This window comes from Peromyscus leucopus, chromosome 13 (genome assembly GCF_004664715.2).
Source record: "Peromyscus leucopus breed LL Stock chromosome 13, UCI_PerLeu_2.1, whole genome shotgun sequence".
Taxonomy (NCBI): Eukaryota; Metazoa; Chordata; class Mammalia; order Rodentia; family Cricetidae; genus Peromyscus; species Peromyscus leucopus.
Window position 1 is genome coordinate 42123853 of NC_051074.1, and position 19502 is coordinate 42143354.

At 39.4% G+C, this 19502-nt stretch overlaps 1 protein-coding gene across 2 annotated transcripts in view; it reads right to left on the reverse strand.

Moving 5' to 3' along the window:
• The window catches only part of Spag16 (sperm associated antigen 16), an 836224-nt gene that overhangs the window by 237206 nt on the left and 579516 nt on the right, over positions 1-19502 (reverse strand). For both annotated transcript variants that reach the window (XM_037210300.1, XM_037210301.1), the window contains one exon: positions 5022-5087. In XM_037210300.1, the coding sequence (XP_037066195.1) occupies positions 5022-5087 (66 nt within the window). The remainder of the gene's footprint in view (positions 1-5021; positions 5088-19502) is intronic.

A 19502-nucleotide genomic window follows, 5' to 3' on the forward strand; every position in this document is an offset into this window, starting at 1 on the left:
TGGACAGGATATGTTGTACCGTTTTTCAGCACACATAAAATTTTGACTTACGTATCGTGTAGGTGCAGGAATGAATACAAGCTGACATCAAATATCAATATTATTGGTCCAGCTAAATATTGACTGACATCAAGCTAGACTGCTAAAGAAGCAAACAGAATAGAAATGTTTGTGGTATATCGATAGAGTCTGATGTCATTGTCCTTCTCAGGATCAACGGTTGCATTGACCTAACTAGTTTGCTTTTTTTTTTTTTTTTTGGTTTTTCGAGACAGGGTTTCTCTGTGTAGCTTTGTGCCTTTCCTGGAACTCACTTGGTAGCCCAGGCTGGCCTCGAACTCACAGAGATCCGCCTGGCTCTGCCTCCCGAGTGCTGGGATTAAAGGCGTGCGCCACCACAGCCCGGCTGAATTACTAGTTTGCATTTTTATTTGAAATGATCAGATATCAAAACTACATAAATCTTGTTTCTACTTGAGTCTATTAGAACACACACACACACACACACACACACACACACACACACACACACACATGCATAAACATCATACACATACACACACGAAACAAGAAATTCTTTTTTTTTTTTTGGTTAAAATCAAGTGAGGAAAATTATTTTAGGTAGGCAAGTGTTTATAGATGATTTTAAAGAAAGGACAAGGAGGCCAGGCAGTGGTGGCACACGCCTTTAATCCCAGCACTTGGCAGGCAGAGGCAGGTGTATCTCTGTGAGTTGGAGACCAGCCTGGGCTACAGACACCAGAACTACATGGAGAAACCCTGTTTCGGGAAAAAAAAAAGACAATGAAATTAATGCATCTATGACAATATAGAGGCCACTAAGAAAAATGCCTAACCTTTTTCAGATCCCACTCAAACTCTTCTTTTAAAAAGATTGGTGTGGTACATGTACACATACAAGTGTGTATCTATGTATGTATGTATGTATGTATGTATGTATGTATGTATGTATGTATATGTGAGCTGAATGTCCACAGAGGCCAGCAGAGGACACCAAATCCCCTACAGCTATGGCTACAGCCAGTGTGAGCTCCAGATGTGGTGCCGGAGACTAAACGTGTGTCCCCTGCCAGCGTTAAGTAAGTAAGGCTCTTTACCACGAGCTTTCACTTGAAAACCTAAAGTCTTTACTAACTAATAAGTACAGGACATATTCCAATATGAAAGAGATAAAATACTCCCATTGAACATATCCATTTTATTGTTGGAAAATTAACTTAGAATAAATTTAGTATTAGTATTTTGTTAAAGTGAAAACTATATGTTGTGGCCTTATATTGATGTTATTTATAAGAAGCTGAATAAATGTGTTTTTATGTTTTGTGTGGCAAAGTCAGAATCTAAAAGGTACTGGGGTACAGGCATAACTGAAGCTGAGAACCGCCCATGCTTCAAAGACATTGGCCACTATAGTTCCGGAGAAATCATTGGAGATCTGGGAAAACGAGTTCAAAAAAGACACAAAATTGAAAGTGTAAGGAATTCAAAAATAACTTAAGTACAGCGATGAGTAGATAGTTCAGCCCGTAAAATGCTTGCAGTACAAGTATGAAGCAGTTCATTCGATCCCTAGTATCCATGGAAAATACTGAGTATGGCGGCACCAGTTTTAATCCCACCACTGGGCAGGTACAGACAAGAGGATCCCTGGGGCTTGCAGGGTTGGCATAATTGATGAACCTCAGGTCCAAGTGTGAGGTTTTTTTCTTCTTCTCCTTTTTTCTCTTTTTCAAAAGACAAGGTAGAGGGCTGCTGTGGAATATCATTATAGGTTAACTGCTTGCCTCCATATGAATGCACACACACACACACACACACACACACACACAATAAAGAGTTATGGATTTTGAATAATATGTTTTAACAAACATAAATGCTTCTTAAGGAAAATCTATAAGAGAATGACAAGAAAATAATATTTAGAGAACAATGCCATAACTTTTAGTTGAATTGTATAAAGGCAATTCACAAAAAGCATACCAGCTCTTGAAAACAGACAAAAAGCACACAAATCCACATGTAGATGTATTGTAGAAACTCAAATGGAATATATTAAAGATATCACAACATATAAGGGAGAAAAATTAAACATTATCTGTAAATGATCAGTTTGTTCTATGGAGAATAGTCTCCTTTGCAACAACAGTGTCAGGAGAAAAAAAATGAACACTGAAATGTAAAGGAAATAATGGAATTATCTGATATGCAAAGACTCAGAATTTTGCATTCTCTCTGAAAGAACTACCAGAGAATATTCTTCAGCAAAGAGAAAATGTTACCCTGAAGGAAAGGGGAGAGGCCAACTGTAGTCAGAGAACAAAGAACATGCATTGCTATATCTAATAAACACCAACTGTTTGCACGGCCAATTTCTAGGAATGACTAAAATGCAAATAAAAGTGACCAGAGAAGGAGAAAGAAGCCAACGGGCCCATTTGAGTGCCTGAAGGAATTCCATCCCATTCCATCCTGGGCTGACTCCCCGGAAAACAGATGCCAGGGGAGACATGCAATAGGACCTCCATTCTCAGTTTCCTTCTGTAGATGATCCATCCACACAAGTCAGTGTGCTCCATAATTGGTGTTTCTAATCTTTCATTACATTATATTTTCTGCCTATTAATTTTTTTTCAGAAATGACCACCTCCTTTCTTTCTGATCTTCCAGTCTTACTTTCTAAGAAGGACTTAGGAAGAAAAAAAAAAAGCACTTTCATGTTTCCTTCAAACATTTCATTACAGATTTCATTACAGAATACCTTAAGAATAGATTTTAAATAAACATCTACTTCCCAGAGAGAAATCAGTCACAAATGAAGACATTAGAACTTTCATAAACAATGACATAAAATTCAACTCCCATAGTTTCCATGGCCATATGCAAATTGTTTCTGCAAATGTTTTCAAGACTGTTGGAACTGACTTTTATACTTGTGACGTCTGCTTACTAATATCAAACTGTAGAATTTTCCTGAGTCTGCGCTTGCATATACAGTCAAATTCAATTTTAGCTACTGATGTAACGTCATTGCTTTCTCTAGAGGCATCAAGCAATTAGCAAGGCTAATACAAAATGAAAATCTGTTTGTTGTGTGTATATATAGTGTATAACATGACTGTTATCACTGCCTTGACTGATGCTTGCCTGAGCGTTAACACTGTCACAATGGCTTTGCGCTCTGTGCTCACTCTGATACCCTAACCTCCTGACATTCCTCAGCAGGTGTGTTACACATGATGCATTTCTCAAACAATTAACACTGGTGACCATAAATTTCACCTAAGGATGAGAGCCATCATGACAAAACACTATTTCTTAATATTTAATAAATTCTTTTAGAAGAGCTAATTAGTGGGAGTTTCCAGAAAGTCTCGGAGATGCTTGTGTAGAAAAGTGATGAAGCCGTCTTTCCTTTTCCTATGAGCGAGCAGTGGGTGTAAACAGAAACAGGTTGCTCACTTTGACTTTGGACCTGGACTTCATATCATCTGACTCTTTGAAGTACATACAATTAATGTGTATTTGCTGGGATAGCCAATTCAGCAAATCTAATTTTGGAATTTCCATATTTGTTTATTTTACTCGTCATAATGTTGAATGGTGTGTCTTTTTCACCATGATATTACTCACCAAAATAAAATGTCAGGCTTATGAAATATAAAATTACTTCATTTTAGCTTCCATTTAATTTTCCTTGAGCATGAGAAGTATTAATAAAGTTTTAGCATAAATATCCTATATCATGTGGCTCATGGTGTTTAACTATCTTTATACTCCGTTAGAAATAAATTTTTACTTGGTATCTAGGACCAATCCATAATATTATTTTTTTCAACTAATTGGCTCACTACAGTCAATTAAATGGAATGTTCATTACAGAGACAAATCTGTAACAATCTAATTGTGGTAGTGCCCATCGTTAAAACTCTTGGGAGTGGCAGGCACAGACATACAGTTTCAGTTAGAGCTCTCAACATTGCCTCAGAAGATATAATTTTTAGTGAGTATTTTTTCCTTCTTTCTTAAAGAATAATAAGAGCAGGGCAGTAACAGAATTTTGACTATGCTGTCATTTTGAAGTTCGGAGTGAGCGATCTATCAGATTTCCTTTTCAGCTAATTGGAAAAGAGGAAGAATATAGAATTAGGACTTTTTACTCTACTGGGAACTTAGAGATGAATTAAGATGTTAGATATAATTAAATCACGGAGTTTGAGGAACTTGAGAGGCCATCTATCTAGTCAAACTGCTTTCATCTGAGAAGGCACAAACATAAATCATGCTCCTATGGTTATTATCTGAACCCCTTTAAAGACATCGTCAATTAGCTTAGCAATTCAAAGCCATGCTGAGCCATCTTTCTATCTGAATACATCTAGCCACAAATAAAATGTCCTTCTTACCTACTTATATGTAGTAAACTGAAGAAAAGCTGTTATTTCTCCACTGTTATTTTCTACATTTCAATTCTGCCACTTTTATTTTCATTTAAGACTTTGCATTTAAGGATGAATCCTTCAGACATGGTGACACGTATGGAGGGACGAGGATTATGTACGTGTTTGAGGCCAGTCTGGGCTTCAGTATTAGTTCAAAGACAGTTCGAGCTACATAGCAGCACTTCGACTCTAAGAGCCGAGGCAATCTAGGCTGTTTGTCTGATACATGCAAGACCCTGGCAAAGTTGATGCCCCACCTATCTCATTTATATTCTGAAGCTTGTGCTGGACAAAAAGGTGCTGAGAATAGTGATTAGGAGGTGTATACTAAGGCCTCCTCCTCTCTCTTGCTACTGCTGTGTGTGCGTGTGCGCAAATCTGTAAGCTACAAAGTTCTGTATCCATCTTCCCTTCCTATACATTCCCCTATTGTTTACAATTAATTCCTCATTTGCTGTCCTCAACTTATTAAGTGTTCATTTTACCTTGGAAACAACTTTCATTAAAGTTAATTTTGACATATGAAGAGTTGTATGGATTTATTGGGAGAATTGAACTCACCCTAGGCGTGAAGGTGGCATCGTTGATGGAATGCATGTGACCATACAGAGACTGCTCACATTTACCCTAGGAGATAAAGTAGAGATGATTCTATTTAAGTAATGTTTAGTACACGATACAAAGATGCATTCTCACGTTGGAAAATAAAATAATAGATGTTCCATCAGGAACTATTCAGAACAATCAAGGCAGGGCTTGCTGGAGGTTTCCCAGTGTAGGTCTTTGTGTTGGATGTCTACTCTTGCTGTTTTGGACCATGGGCCTTTTGAGAACTCTACCTGTGGCTCCAGTGGTGATCTCTTTAACAGCGTAGCCTCCCCACTATCACTGAGGTTGGCCGGGGATGTGGATCGGTCTTTTTTCTTTTAAAATGATAAGGCTGGAATAAGACCTCGCATTTCAAAGCTGAGTTTTAATATTATTATTACATGTATTAAATACTATAGAACATGTGTGATGGTATTTTTACACAATAAGAATTTATCTATTTTGTGACAGACAGGCACACATCCACCCATTCACCTTATCTCTTCTGAAATGTAGTTAAAATTAAGTATGAAGATCTCCAAGTTTCAGTTTAAATGTTTTCAGAAAAGATGGAGCCATAACACACTGCAGTGAGGAAGCTTCATGTGGAGTCTTTCATCTTGAAACTGATATTCAAAGGGGAGTTTTGACTATATTTGAAAAATAACATCTTTAGACACAGGGAAGATTACAACCGGACTATTGTTTGGAGATTCTTGTTGTGAACTTTGAAATTCAGATTTCATTGAATAATTTATTCAACAAGCAGTGTCTGAATAACCAATATTGTCTGGCACAATTCTATGTGCCAGCTACCTATGTTACAAAAGGAAACGTACTGTCATGCTCCTGGACCATAAGTGAGAGGAGACAGCTATTTCATTTAAAATGCAAAGAGTGTGTTAGCAGATGATAAAAAAGCATCCAACCAGGTAAAAGATAGCATTAGTTTGGGACTGAGACATATTGGGGCTCAGAAAATGATAGCTATGTGTGCCACTTTAGCATGCTGAGGTAGAGACAGGGTCTCAGAATCCAGATAGCTCCATTTTCCTATTTTCCCTTCCTTCCTCCTCCTTGGGCCAGAGGTTCTCTCTCCAAAGCTCCTTTATCTGACTGAAGAAGGTCTCCCAAAATAATGCCATCATCCATAGACCTTCTCCCAAATCTCATTATCCAAGGGAGTTGGAGTGACAGGAAGGAAGGGGAGTGACATCATATCAAGGAAGCTCCTCTTAGATGCTCTTCTCTGCTTTCCAGCTCCAGAACCACTTGTCACCTCCTGTCTTTCCCTTGGGCCCAATCAATTCCCCTAAAAGCCATGGCCAGTCTTCAAAAATTGTTCCAGCCCCTACTTTCTTCTTTCCTCCAAAGGAGGTATTTAACCCCAGCCAGTGCCCCCCTCTTTCAGCTTCCTGCACAAATGGACAGGTTAATAACTTTGTATGTGTTTTCTCCTGTTAAAGTGTCTGTACTGGTTCCATTTAGCAAACCGTCATTGGGCACAAGGGAAAATTCCCTTATTGCTATAAGGAGCAACTGGTAAACATGTGATTAAGCAGAATGACCTCTTTGGTCTTACCTAAAAGTAAAGTCTAAATATTATAACTCGAAGTTAGTAGTGGAGTCAGAGTAGACCTCTGCTTTGGCCAATGCTCCTCATACAATGAAAAGCTAGAGGAAAGGTTTCCAAGTGTGGAGAATGCAGGCATGTTCCTGGAAGAACAAGGAAGGTCAGGGGAGCTGGCTGGGGACTGATAAGAGGGGCAGTTAGGTCTATTGTCACTCACTACCTTGAAGTCTTAAAAGACTGAACGAGAAAAGCTACAAAAGATGAAAGGCATATTCTCCAGTATTCCAGAAATGCTATTGGTCATTTTTTATACTTTCCTAAACTAGGCAATCTTGGTAGCCCTTTGTCATTAGGCTGCATTTGGGATTCATGGCTGCCATTATGCTCAGCAATTTAAATTTCCAGTGTCTCTTTACAGAATCGATGCATGCTACTAATCTACGTTCACAGGATTCAGAATTTTCTCCACAGAAGTTTAGAGTTCATAAAAGAGCAAGTTCACAGTCTCTGAGGATCTGCTCCCCTCCCCTTGTTATTCTGATCCAGTTTCTTAATGTTGTTGCCCTTTAAAGCAATTATGCCAAGGACCACAAACAATCTCAATTCCCAAAGTCGAAATAAATTACTCACAAAGCCAAACAGGTTGAATATGAGATCTTATAATCACTACTACATTTATTTATAGACATTTTCACTCCATTTTCTTTGAGAATGACTATAGGGTAATACAATATTATACTTGCATAATGAATGTTAAACATTCTTACAAAGTTTTAAGTTATAAGATTTATCTTCAAACCTTTTTTTTTGCAGAGATAAAGTTTTGCATTTTTTCTGCTTCCAATTTGAGACTCTCTAAATTATTTGATTAATTGGTAGGGAAAATGTAGTTTCTGGATTCAAATCCTGAGTGCCAAGTTTTAATTCAAAGGAGAGTCTCCAAGGCTCTCTGGAACAGCCCTGGAACTACCAGTTACAATGGAAATGCTGACTGACCACGTTTGTGCTGCTGTAACAAAACCTGACTCGAAGATAAATGTTTCATGAATTAAGAAAAGTTTTAAAATTTTTTTCTATTGAGCTTTGTTCCCAAGATAAAAGTGAATCTACTCTTTTTGAGGTAGAGAGAATATGTGGGATACTAATAGTCTAGTCTGCAAACAGCCTCAATCAAAAGCAATATCCAAAATAGTACATTGAAATGTGGAATAACTTCTCTGAAGATTTCTTGTCAAAATTGTTTTTGTTCAAAGGAAATGAAAAAGAAGACTTTTTTATTATTAAGAAATTATTATTCATTTTACATACCAACCACAGATCTCCCTCTCCTTCTTCCTCTCACAACCCTCCCATCCCACTCCCCCATCCCCTCCTCCAAAAATGTAAGGCCTCCCAAGGGGAGTCAGCAGAGCCTGGTACATTCAGGTGAGGCAGGTCCAAGTCCCTCCCCGTGCATCAAGGCTGTGCAAGGTGTCCCATCATAGGTAATGGGCTCCAAAAAGCCAGTTCACGCACCAGCGATAGATCCTATTCCCACCGTCGGGGGCCCCTTAAACCGTTGAAGCTATACCACTGTCTTGCTTGTGTAAGGGGCCTAGTCCAGTCCCATGCAGGCTTCACAGCTATTGATCTAAAGTTCATGAGTTCCCACTAGCTTGGTTCGATTGTATCTGTAGGTTTCCCCATCATGATCTTGATGCCCCTTGCTCATAGAATCCCTCTTCCCTCTCTTCAACTGGACTTCTGGAGCTCAGCCTGGTGCTTGGCTGTGAATCCCTGGCATCTGTTCCCATCAGTTACTGGATAAAGGCTCTGTGATGACAGTGAGGATAGTCACCAATCTGATTACCAGGGTAGGCCAGCTCAGGCACCCTGTCCACAATAGCTGTCTGGCCTTAAACAAATATCTTCACTTCACTGGGCCTTACTCTCCTGAGTACAATGAAGTAACAGTATTTACCCTTTAGTTCTGTTGGTACAGATGAGGTAAAGGTGAACTGAAATGTTGTGTGTGCTTCCTGCCACTTAGAGCTTAACAAATATTTGCACTTGGGATGGAGAGATGGCCCTAGGGCGAGAGCACTTCCTACTCTTGCAGAGGACCTGAATTTGATTCCCAGTACCTATCCTGGAAGGTTCACAACTGCTTGGAACTCCAATTCCAGGGATCCAATGCCCTCTTCTGGCCTCCAAAGCACCTGTACTTATGTGGTCCACATTTAAAAAAATCAGGTAATTACGTGCAGTCTTCTTTAGGGTTTCTGTTGCTCTGATAAAACCATGACCAGAAGCAACATGTGGAGAAAATGTTTCTTTCTGCTTTCAGCTATCAGGTGACATCCATCACTGAGGAAAATTCGGAGGAGGAACTCAAGGCAGAAACTGATATGGAGGAGTGCTGCTTACTAGCATGCTCTTCATGACTTCCCCAGCCTGCTTTCTTATACTATCAGGCGCAGCAGCCCTGGGGGGGGGGCACTGCCCACAGTGAGTTGGGCCCTCTCACATCAATCATTGGTGAAGAAAATGCTACCCAGGCTTGGCCACAATCCAATCCCATGGAGGTATGTTTTCAATTGGGAGTCTCTCTTCCAGGTGAGCCTATTTTGAGTTAAGTTGAAATAAATAGAATATGTACATGCCAGAGACATATGACTGCTAAAATACTGATGGCTTCCAGATGGACATCTTCACTCTTATCTCTGTTGAGCTCCTTAAAATGGTCATCTGTGTGGTTTAAACTATGCTGTCTGGTTTTCTCCCCTTGGGCCAGTGCCCTGCTCCATGACCTGATCCACAATAACAACATCACCTGGGACCCCTCTCGCCAAAAGGAAATACCTTCAGGATTCAGAGAGCACCAGAAGAGTGAGATGGATAAATGACCACTTCTGTTCCCTTTAGCTCAGCTTCTATTCTGTCAGTGGTCCAAAACTCTATTTTTCTGTTATATCTTCTCCTGTGGCCAAAGTACACACTGCATCAAGTAATGTCCTCCTTCTCCTAGTGATAGTGATGGATTTTCATCGCTGAATGTTCTGAACCCTGTCCACTGCTCTGGCGACATCTGTTACCACTGGTGACCAATCTGGTAGAGTACGTCAGATGTAGTAAGCAAAAGGGGGCTTTCTGTATACTGATTCTCTCACCCTTAGCAAATCATCCCTTCATAATGAATACATGTGGCATCACCAACTGCAGCACAAAAGAAGACAACCACAAGCCTGTACATTCGACAGTCTACATCCTCTCTCACCTTCAACCCCACCTGCCATGCAGTTTCTCTCTATTTTCACTTCTGCTTCTCTCCACCATTGCTTCTCTGGTGGGGGACAGCATCCTTTGAGTTTCCTCATTACTCTTTTTCCACTCCTACCCCCACATGCCACGCATTCTTCTCACAAGCCATATGGAATCAGGAAAGTCTGAATCAGATAAGGCAATTCTCCTATGTCTAGCCACCCTAAAACTCACCATGACATAAAAACAAATGCCAAGCTCTTTCCTAACATCTGGATTATCCAGTCATTGGCTCCTGACTTTCCAACCTGATCACATACTTTACCGTTCTTCTCTTTCATTAGCTCTGCTCCTCCAATATTTTACACGCTTCATTGGCTGAGCTTTCCAAACATAGTACTGACACAGCAGGTCAAAGAATGACGGAGTAATAACAGTGGTGGGGCTCTGGAGAGGCTTACTTGCATCTCACCTGAAGCGTGTGTCCAGAACTCACAAGCCCAGAGGTCTTCTCCTTCTCTGCTGGAGTCAGTTTGCATTTCAGAGCAAAGCTTTCTTTAGTATGGTGTCACCGGCTCAGCGTCCTTGTTATTTACCTCACCTACCCCTCTTTCTCTCTTCTCTCACTCAATCTCTCTCCTTCTCAATCCTCCTCTTCTCTCTCTTAGTCTCCCTCCTCCCCACCCCTCCCTTCCTCCCTTTTTCATCCCCCTGTTTCCCACCTCTTCCCTCCTCTCTCTTCAACTCCCTCCTTCCCACCTCCCCTCCTCTCTCTCAGTCACCCTGCTCTCTTCTCCTTTTTTGTCATCCTCCATTGCTCCTCTTCCCACTTTCTCTTCCCCTCCCCCTGTATCTCTTTTTTCCTTTCTCACTTGGTCTCTTTGGTCTATTGCCTTGTTAAAAAAACGTCTCATGAATACACTGACTAAGTTCATGATGATGGTTTTATTCTTGGTGTACAACAAAACACTATGATGTCTGGGCCATACACTATGACCTCCAGACCTCCTCACTGGTCTAACTTATGAATGGGGAGGGCAAACATAATCAATCCATAAAACTTCACAAACAAGATAGCAGACCTTCAATTTTGGGGGGACTAAAAAACACACTGGTAAAAGAAGAAAGCACAGAGGCCAGGTACTATGTGGTGGCTGTCCTGGTGTAGAGGGGGCTGATGGGGGATGACTTTGGTTCAGAAGTTTGAGGAGAGTAAGTCTAGACAACAGAATAAGATCCTGAGCAAAGGAAAGGAGAGAGAAGGAATCTGATGAAACTAGTCACAAATTTTTAGGTGGAGAAGAAACAGCCTTTCCAGTTCAATATCCTCACAGAGGAGAAAGCTCCCGGGCTATTGACAGGGACGTCTAAGACCACTGTAAACCCGGGGCAGTTGTTCTGCGAGCTCTACTGCCCATCACAAGTGAGTAGTGTCATGGAAACATGAAACTGTCTCCCCTGCTTTGTCTTATAGTTCTAGTGTGCTCCAGTCTTCACTGATTCTGTTTCCAGTTTTCTCATCCAAACATGTATGTATCTTCATCTTTACTCTACTTTCAACCCAAACTTCATTCCAAACTTTATTCCAACTCAAACTCATCTTTATTCCACTTTCAACTTGGTGATGTTTCAGATCAATATTCCTGACCCCCTCTTACAGCCTTCGCTCATAGTAGCAGAAAGCTTTTCATGACATTCATCTTGTCTCCTTGGGCACAACAGCATCAAGAACAAGCATGTCCATGTGACTAAGCTATGTCTTGCCCATTGTAAAAATAAGTCCTACATATAGCACATAGTCCTTTAACCAATTTCTCCATTCATAGGTTATAGATTGAGGCAGTGGATGATGGGCAAACATCAAACAAAAGAGTCTGCATTTCTGACTAACCACGAGAGACATGCCATCAGTTGGGATCATCATCCTAGTAGATAGTGGGACAATGAGAAGCAAGTTTCTACTGTGTCAAGTCCTGAAATTTCAAGGACCCAACTCCTTTCACTGGTGTCAACGGTGACAAAGGTATGCAACATGTAGGTCACCTTCCTCTATCTCATCATTAAGTGCCATGGCACACAGTTAGTCCCAGCTGTCACTAAAACCTCACAAGAGAAGTGTATCTTCTTCACTGTGTATACTCTTTCCAAGGCTTAAGAGAGTTTTTGTAGAATTTGATAAACAGATGCTCAGTCAAGAAGTCAGCAACTGACATGGAGATCATGTCACTGAAAACTGAAAAACAGCAACAAAAACAAAACACCCTCCCTGCTATTTCCTGTCACCACCATCAGTCATGACACAGGATGGGTACACAGCCTGTGCCCCCCACCTTTGCTGCAAGATCGTTCAAGCCCAAGATGGATGCTTCCATCACCTCTTAACACTTAATTTTTTGCATTAAATACTGATTTTAATTCAGAATAACTGCCATAATGAAGTAAATTACATTATACATTACTTTTCTCTTTTTTAAAAAAACATTTTTAATTAAAATATAATTGTAGTCAGATGTTTCTCTTCTACCTGCTAGTTCCCAAATAACCACTCAGAGGCTTCATATTACTTATAAGTGCTTAGCCAATAGCTCAGGCTTGTTACTAGCTAACACTTAACCCTTTAAGTAACTGTAGGGCAGTGGTGACTGCAGTTGGAAGAGAAGCTGTATGTTTCCTATTTATTATGACTCCCAAGTATTATGCTAAGAGCACAACTCTGTGAGATGGGTATGATTATAGGTGTCACTTGAGAGACAAGCAAACAGGTACTGAACCCATGCCAGCACATTAAAGAGAGCCAGAAGCAAGGCTGGAACCTCTTTTTGTCTAATTCCAAAGTCACACCTTTGTGCACAGGAAGATGAAGTGACTGGTGAAGAGATAATGGGGATACCCACTTCTCCAATCCTCACCTTTCTAGCCTTTAGTTATGGGAGAAATACCCCCGGGGGTCCCTTTTCTGTTCAGGGGTAATCTGCAGAACACATGATGGTGGCTGTGAGGTCCTCTTAGGTATTGATAAGAGTGAGAGATAAAAGCAGAGATGCCCCATCTCCCACCTGTGAAGAACAGAGAACAGAAGCTGTATGCAGACATTATGCTGTTCACAACACAATTTACCCTTAACCTGGCAAAAATATGTAATAAGCTTGTCTCTTCAAAATATTAAAAAGTCTTACTACTGTTAATAGCACCATATAAATAACTGAGAAGACTATAATAATAACTCATTAAAGGTCTAACTCAAGATAAAAACAAAAAGGAGGGACTTGAGATGTAGGGTAACTGGTATAGAACTTACGTGGCATACAAAAAGCCCTGGAGTGGATCATTAGCACCACAGGAAACTGTGTGTGGTGGCCTTAATCCTGTGACCTCAGCACTTGGGAGACAGAGGGGTGATGGTAGGTTCAGAAGTGTAGATGTAACCAACTGTCTTATTAAATAAGAAACACAGAGCCAATACAGAGATGAAAGCCAAGAGGTCAGAGCAATAGCTAAGGGCTAAAAACCTTACCCTTCACTGTCTCTGTTGCCCTACCTCTCCGAAAGAGACCTACTTCCTGTGTGTCTGTCTTTTTATAGTGTTTCTGTTCTGCCTTCTCATTGGTTGTAAACCCAACCACATGACCTCCTAGTCACTGCCTGTCTGTACAGCCCTCCAGGTCTTCTATGTTTGGTATTAAGATTAAAGATGTGTCTCCATGCTGGCTATATCCTTGAACACAGAGATCTGCCCAGCTCTGCCTCCCAAGTGCTGGGATTAAAGGCGTGCACCACCACTACCCAGCTTCTGCAATGGCTTGCTATTAGCTCTGACCTCCAGGCAACTTTATTTATTAACATACAAATAAAATCACATTTCAGTACAAATAAAATATCACCATACAGAAGGCTCAAAAGTTCAAGGTCATGCTCAGCTATAGAGGGAGGAGGCGGCCAACCCTGGGATATCCAAGCCCCTCTCAAAACAAACAAACAACCTAAACTTGTAAATATTTAAAAAATAGGCCTATGATAAAATCATAAAATAACCACTTACCACCAAAATTATGACAGAGTTAAGTGGTCACATATTTCCTTTTATAGTATAATGGTACTTATTTAGCCAAGAAATCTGATAGCATTTTGGAAAAAAAAAAGACTTTAAAATAAGTTTATTTTAATTAACTCCTAAATCTATATATTATTAAAAGATTTTGTTTTTCTATTTTTAAATATGTGCTAGTGATTTTTATCTAATGGGGATGAAATGTGTAAATCTTTAAAATATGTACATTTAATTTTGTGTGTGTGTGGTATATGTCCTGGAGTGCTGGTGTCCATGAAAGCCAGAGGTTTCAGGTCCCTCTGGAGGTCCTGTTACAGGCTGTTATGAGTTGCCTGACAGTTAATGCTAGGAAACAAATTTAGAACTTCAGCAAGATCAGTCCATGTTCTTAATGACTGAGTGATCTCTCTAGCCACCAAAATGTACAAATCTTAAGAATGCAGTTTAATGACATTTATTTATGTGTATACCTGAATAATATATTCATATGAGGAGCTGTAATATCTCCATCCCTCTACAAATCTCTGCATACACTTTTCAGTAAAGACAAAAACTAAGGTGTTTTTATTTTCTATTAAAATGTGAGAAATGAAATGGAATGTGGCTATAAAATCAATATTAAGAAAAATTACTTAACAAAGTTACTTTTTCATCTCAGGTTCACTTCAGAGGCAATCACTGCAAATTGTGTCTTCTGCATAGTTTAAGAACTAGTCTGTGCCCCCACAATCACTTCCCCTGTCTATCTTGTATGCCTACCTCAGTTATGATGTAAAGGAACCACACTGTATGCGAGTTTTGAGGGTTAGGATAGAGTGGTGGCAAAGAATTGCAGTAGTGGATTGAAATAGCAAAATTATTAATATATGTTATTTGTGTAAGCCCTTTGCCAGACACTTTATGTATAATAATTCTTACTTCCTACCATATGAAATGGTATTTTAAATCCTCTTGTAGCTGGAGAGATTTGTATAAAATGGTCCACTTAATGTCTACACAAGTAAAATATTTAACATTTGTAGATTAATTTGTGTTTTTCTACTATGTAGTCAACTTATTAATTTTATGTGAACACTGAGAGATTTAAAAGTCACCATTCTTCCAAGAAGAGACACCTTGTTCCATATCTATAGTGACAAGTCCAGAGCTGGCTGTAAAGTCAATCAATTAGCAACAATTCTACAGCCCTGCTTACAAGTAAGTGATCAGCACTGGTTTTAAAACTATCTAATTAATCAATGACAGCAAACTTCAGTGAACACTCTCCCAAAAGCCAAACAGCAAGAAGCTCCCGATTTCAGCCAATGGGACAGAGATTTACTGCAGTGAACCTATTCCTAAGGCTGTTTTAGCTGATTAAAAGCACTGTCCAATACTGACAGTTTCTCTGTTCTGTCCTCAGTCCACACCTGCCTCAGTAACTAATACGAGTAAACTCACCACAGGAAGTGAATATTAGGTCAGTAAATGGGTTTGCCCCAAAGACAGTAGCTCTGAGACATATAAGCTGCCCACACCTAACTATTCTGTGGAACCAGTCTTTAAAGACCTTGTGTGTAGTCTTCATTTTTGATATAGTTACAGCTATGTTGGTTTGCTATAACAAAGCACTGTAGCCCGGGTGGCATATGTGACAGATGTGCGGTTCCTCATGGATTTTGATGACAAAGGGCCAGGATCAAGGCATGAGCAAGTTTGACTTTATTAGGAAGCCTTTCCTGGTCTGTGCACAGCTGTGGTCTTCCTATATACCCACACAGTCTTTCCTCGGTGTGTCTGAATCCTAACCTCTTTCTATTACAAAATCATTTACAATGGGCAATACTCACTCTAATGAACCCATACAACCTCAGTTAAATTCTTAAGGACCTTACACGTTTCTGAGTAACTGAGAACTGGACACCTGTATGTGGGGTTGGAAACACTATTCAATCTGCAACAAAAAAATCTAGCTATCTCTACTTTGCATTAGCTGTTGCAAAAATTAAACTATGATATGATCTGGTTAGAAGTAGATATTGTGTGTATTACGTAAATGAAATTTGGCTCATATGCAAGAATTTTCAAAATGAAAAGTTGTGTGTTTTGTGACACATTTGAGTATATGCTGAAATATAATTGATTATTCATGCATAAAATGCAGCTGTCAAGAGAAAGTCCCTAGTGAAGTTGCTTGGATTTGGTTTTGGGGTAGCAGCTAATTTTGTCATTAGAAGTCTGTGATTTTCAGTTTTCTCAACTGTAATACAGGATTTCTAGTGTTTATAATGCCATTTTGAAGATTTAAAAATATGGCAAAGATCTTATCCTGCTGCCTGGAACACAGCAAGTTTCAATGAGTATTCATTATTACAGGGTCACAGTGTGCATACACCAAGCTGTATGATGGCCAGGATGAAAGCTATTATCTTCATTCACAACCATAGCCACGAACCGGTTTTGGAGGGTATTGAATGAATATTTTTAAATTCATAAACATGCAGAGGCTGATTCTAAGAAGTTTGTTTCATTTGGTAAGATGCTTTTTATTAAATTCCCTTTCTTCACTCTATGACTGCTGGTGTTTCCAGGCAACCCAGGGAAAAGGGTTAATTTCTCAGCATCTCTGATTTCATGACAGAAATCTATGAAGAAGAACTCTAAGCAATGGACCTTTCACATTGGAAGTTCACACTCATTTAACAGCTGTGCAAAATAAAAATCTGTGCCCCACCCCACAGCACCTCCCTGAACTTGGCCATTCCTATCACACCTGTCAGCCCCACATAGAGTGGCCCAGAGGGAAACTCTCCTCCTAGGACCACTTCTGCTATGCATTGAGAAAATGTTTTCAACAGAGTAAAATACCTAATGACTTCTAAGGAAAATTCTTCACACAAAACATGTTAAAAGATAAAAATACATAGGAGATCGTAGGATATTATTTCAATGTCTATGACCTATGAAGAGGAAGCAAATTATGTCTAAGGATGAGCAGAACTGAAGTTCATTCCACCCTTGAAAAGCACATTTCTGGACACAATAACACTGAGATGGAGCTTGTTTCCATTGTGGCTATTGCCTTAGATCTCAAATTGTAGAGTGCATGAAAGTTTCAATGAATAAATAAAATATTAAAAAATTTAAAGTGAATGTCAGAAGAAATTTGTGAAGCTCCTTTCTTGATTAAACTTAAATATTTTAATGTACTACAGTAAGCTGTGGAACCTTCAAACTGGCTGTAACAAATGTGTGTGTGTGTGTGTGTGTGTGTGTGTGTGTGTGTGTGTGTGTGTGTGTGAAACCAAAGAACTTTTAAAGTTTCTGGCTTACAAACTGTTAAAGGAAAACATATTCCATTATTACTACTGAATTAATCCCACTGGCATGTAAACTGGATACGGAGTGATCGCTAATGAGGCTCCCAGTTTTTGTTATTTCATGTAAATAACTAACCATGTCTGTGAAAGATTGATTGCAGCTTTTAAAATGTTTGCTGAATCCATGTGTAATTAAGATGAGTTAAATATGCAAATCAAGCCTAATTAGCTTCATTTATTAATGTTAGTTTGTCTTGCCACGACAAAATTCCTCCTTGGATCTTTTTTAGCACTTTGAATTTTTGATTTCTTTGTTCTAAGTTAAAACTGCTGAGGAAACAAGATGTTTCCAAAGGAGCAGGCACTTCCATGCAGTGTCCTCCTACCATTTAGCAATGGGGTTTAGTAAGCATTCTCCCGCTGGCATGAAAATTGATTAAAATGTTATTTCTATGTATGTATTTCCAGCCACCTTATGTTAAACTGTATTTAATTAATTCCATTTCATCAAAGTGGAAAACCCTTGGGATTCCCTTTGATGAAAACGAGTCTTTTGTCCTCGTATGTCCAGCACAGTGATTGAACAGTGCAGCAGTGTCTAATGAACCAGGGCCGTCTGTGGAAATGGCTGCTCTTCAACAAAATGTCCACATCTCCCTGCATGAATAAAACAAACTTGCCCATGTTAAGCTACCAACCTCATGTGGGAAACAACAGTCAGGCTTCAACTGGAAACTTATATGAAGAAATGAAAAGGAAAAATAATATATGGGTCAGAGGAAATGACAGCAAAACTGAATATGAAAGATCAGAGTCAATATCAATACCTCTTGATAAGCAAAAGTAGGTATACACACAGAAACAAAACAAAACAAAGCAACACACATCTTTAAAAAAAATAAAACTTAGTTCTTCTTACTACTATACCTCACAATCCAGGTCTCTGAAATTCACAAAAATTTTATATTATTATTGATTTTATTACTTGTTGAATCTCATTGATAATTTTAATTAAAAAAAACAAGTGGGAAACAAATTTCTTTTTGTCTCAACTTGGGGGACTTCATTCTAGGGTGTTTTATTGTGGTTTGAACATATGAAACAAATCTACATACAATGTTATGCTGTGGATATTGCCCTATATAAATAAAACACTGATGGTCAGTGACCAGGCAGGAAGTAGGTTGCCAGGCAGGAAGTAGGTGGAACAAGGAGAGAGGAGAATTCTGGGAAGCGGAAGGCTCAGGAGGGAGACACTGCAGCCACCGCCAGGACAAGCAACATGTAAAGACTCTGGTAAGCCACCAGCCACGTGGCAAGGTATAGATTTGTAAAAATGGGTTAATTTAAGATAAAAGAACAGTTAACAAGAAGCCTGCCATGGCCATACAGTTTATAAGTGATATAAGCGTCTGAGTGATTATTTTATAAGTGGATTGTGGGACTGCAGGGCTTGGGGAACCTGGAGAGAAGCCCTCCAGCAACAATGTTAACTGCACAGAATTTTATTATTAACTATTGGACAATGTTTGCACATCAGTCTCCAAAACTCACTTTGTCTCGTATAACAACACACTTTAGGAGCTAGAGCTTTTACAATAGTTTTTCTGTCTCAATTATGAAGTCAATATGAATCTTCCAGTTTTTTCAAGATACCCATTTGAATGTTTAAGATTATTGGCAAAATTGGGTAAGAATACATACCTAGAAAGAAAAAAAATACTAAAATATAAATACTAAAGAATATTAAAATTAAAGTATTCTTTGTTTATGTCACCTTTTTACTCACAAATATTTATTTAAAATCCAATAATTATCTCTTGCATCAAATTCTCCTTGGAGACATGGACAAAGGACAGTCGAAAGGGCTCCACCAAAATCCAACTAGGCAGGGCAATGAATCTTATAGGGTAACTCACAGAATATGAATGAGGGGTTACTCTCAGGATTATGAGTGAGGGCTTACTCACAGCTGTATGGGTGAGGGGTTACTCCCAGGTGATGGATGAGGGGTTACTCACAGCTGTATGGGTGAGAGGTTACTCCCAGGTAATGGGTGAGGGGTTACTCCCAGGTAATGGGTGAGGGGTTACTCCCAGGTAATGGGTGAGGAGTTACTCACAGCTGTATGAGTGAGGGGTTACTCACAGGTGATGGGTGAGGAGTTACTCACAGAGCATTGATGAACCCAAACCTGGTGCATCACTGGAAAGTCTCACCTCAGCATGGAAGACAACTTCCCACTAGCAGTTCTTATGGGATCCTCTTTTCTGTCAACCTTCACTCCCTTATAA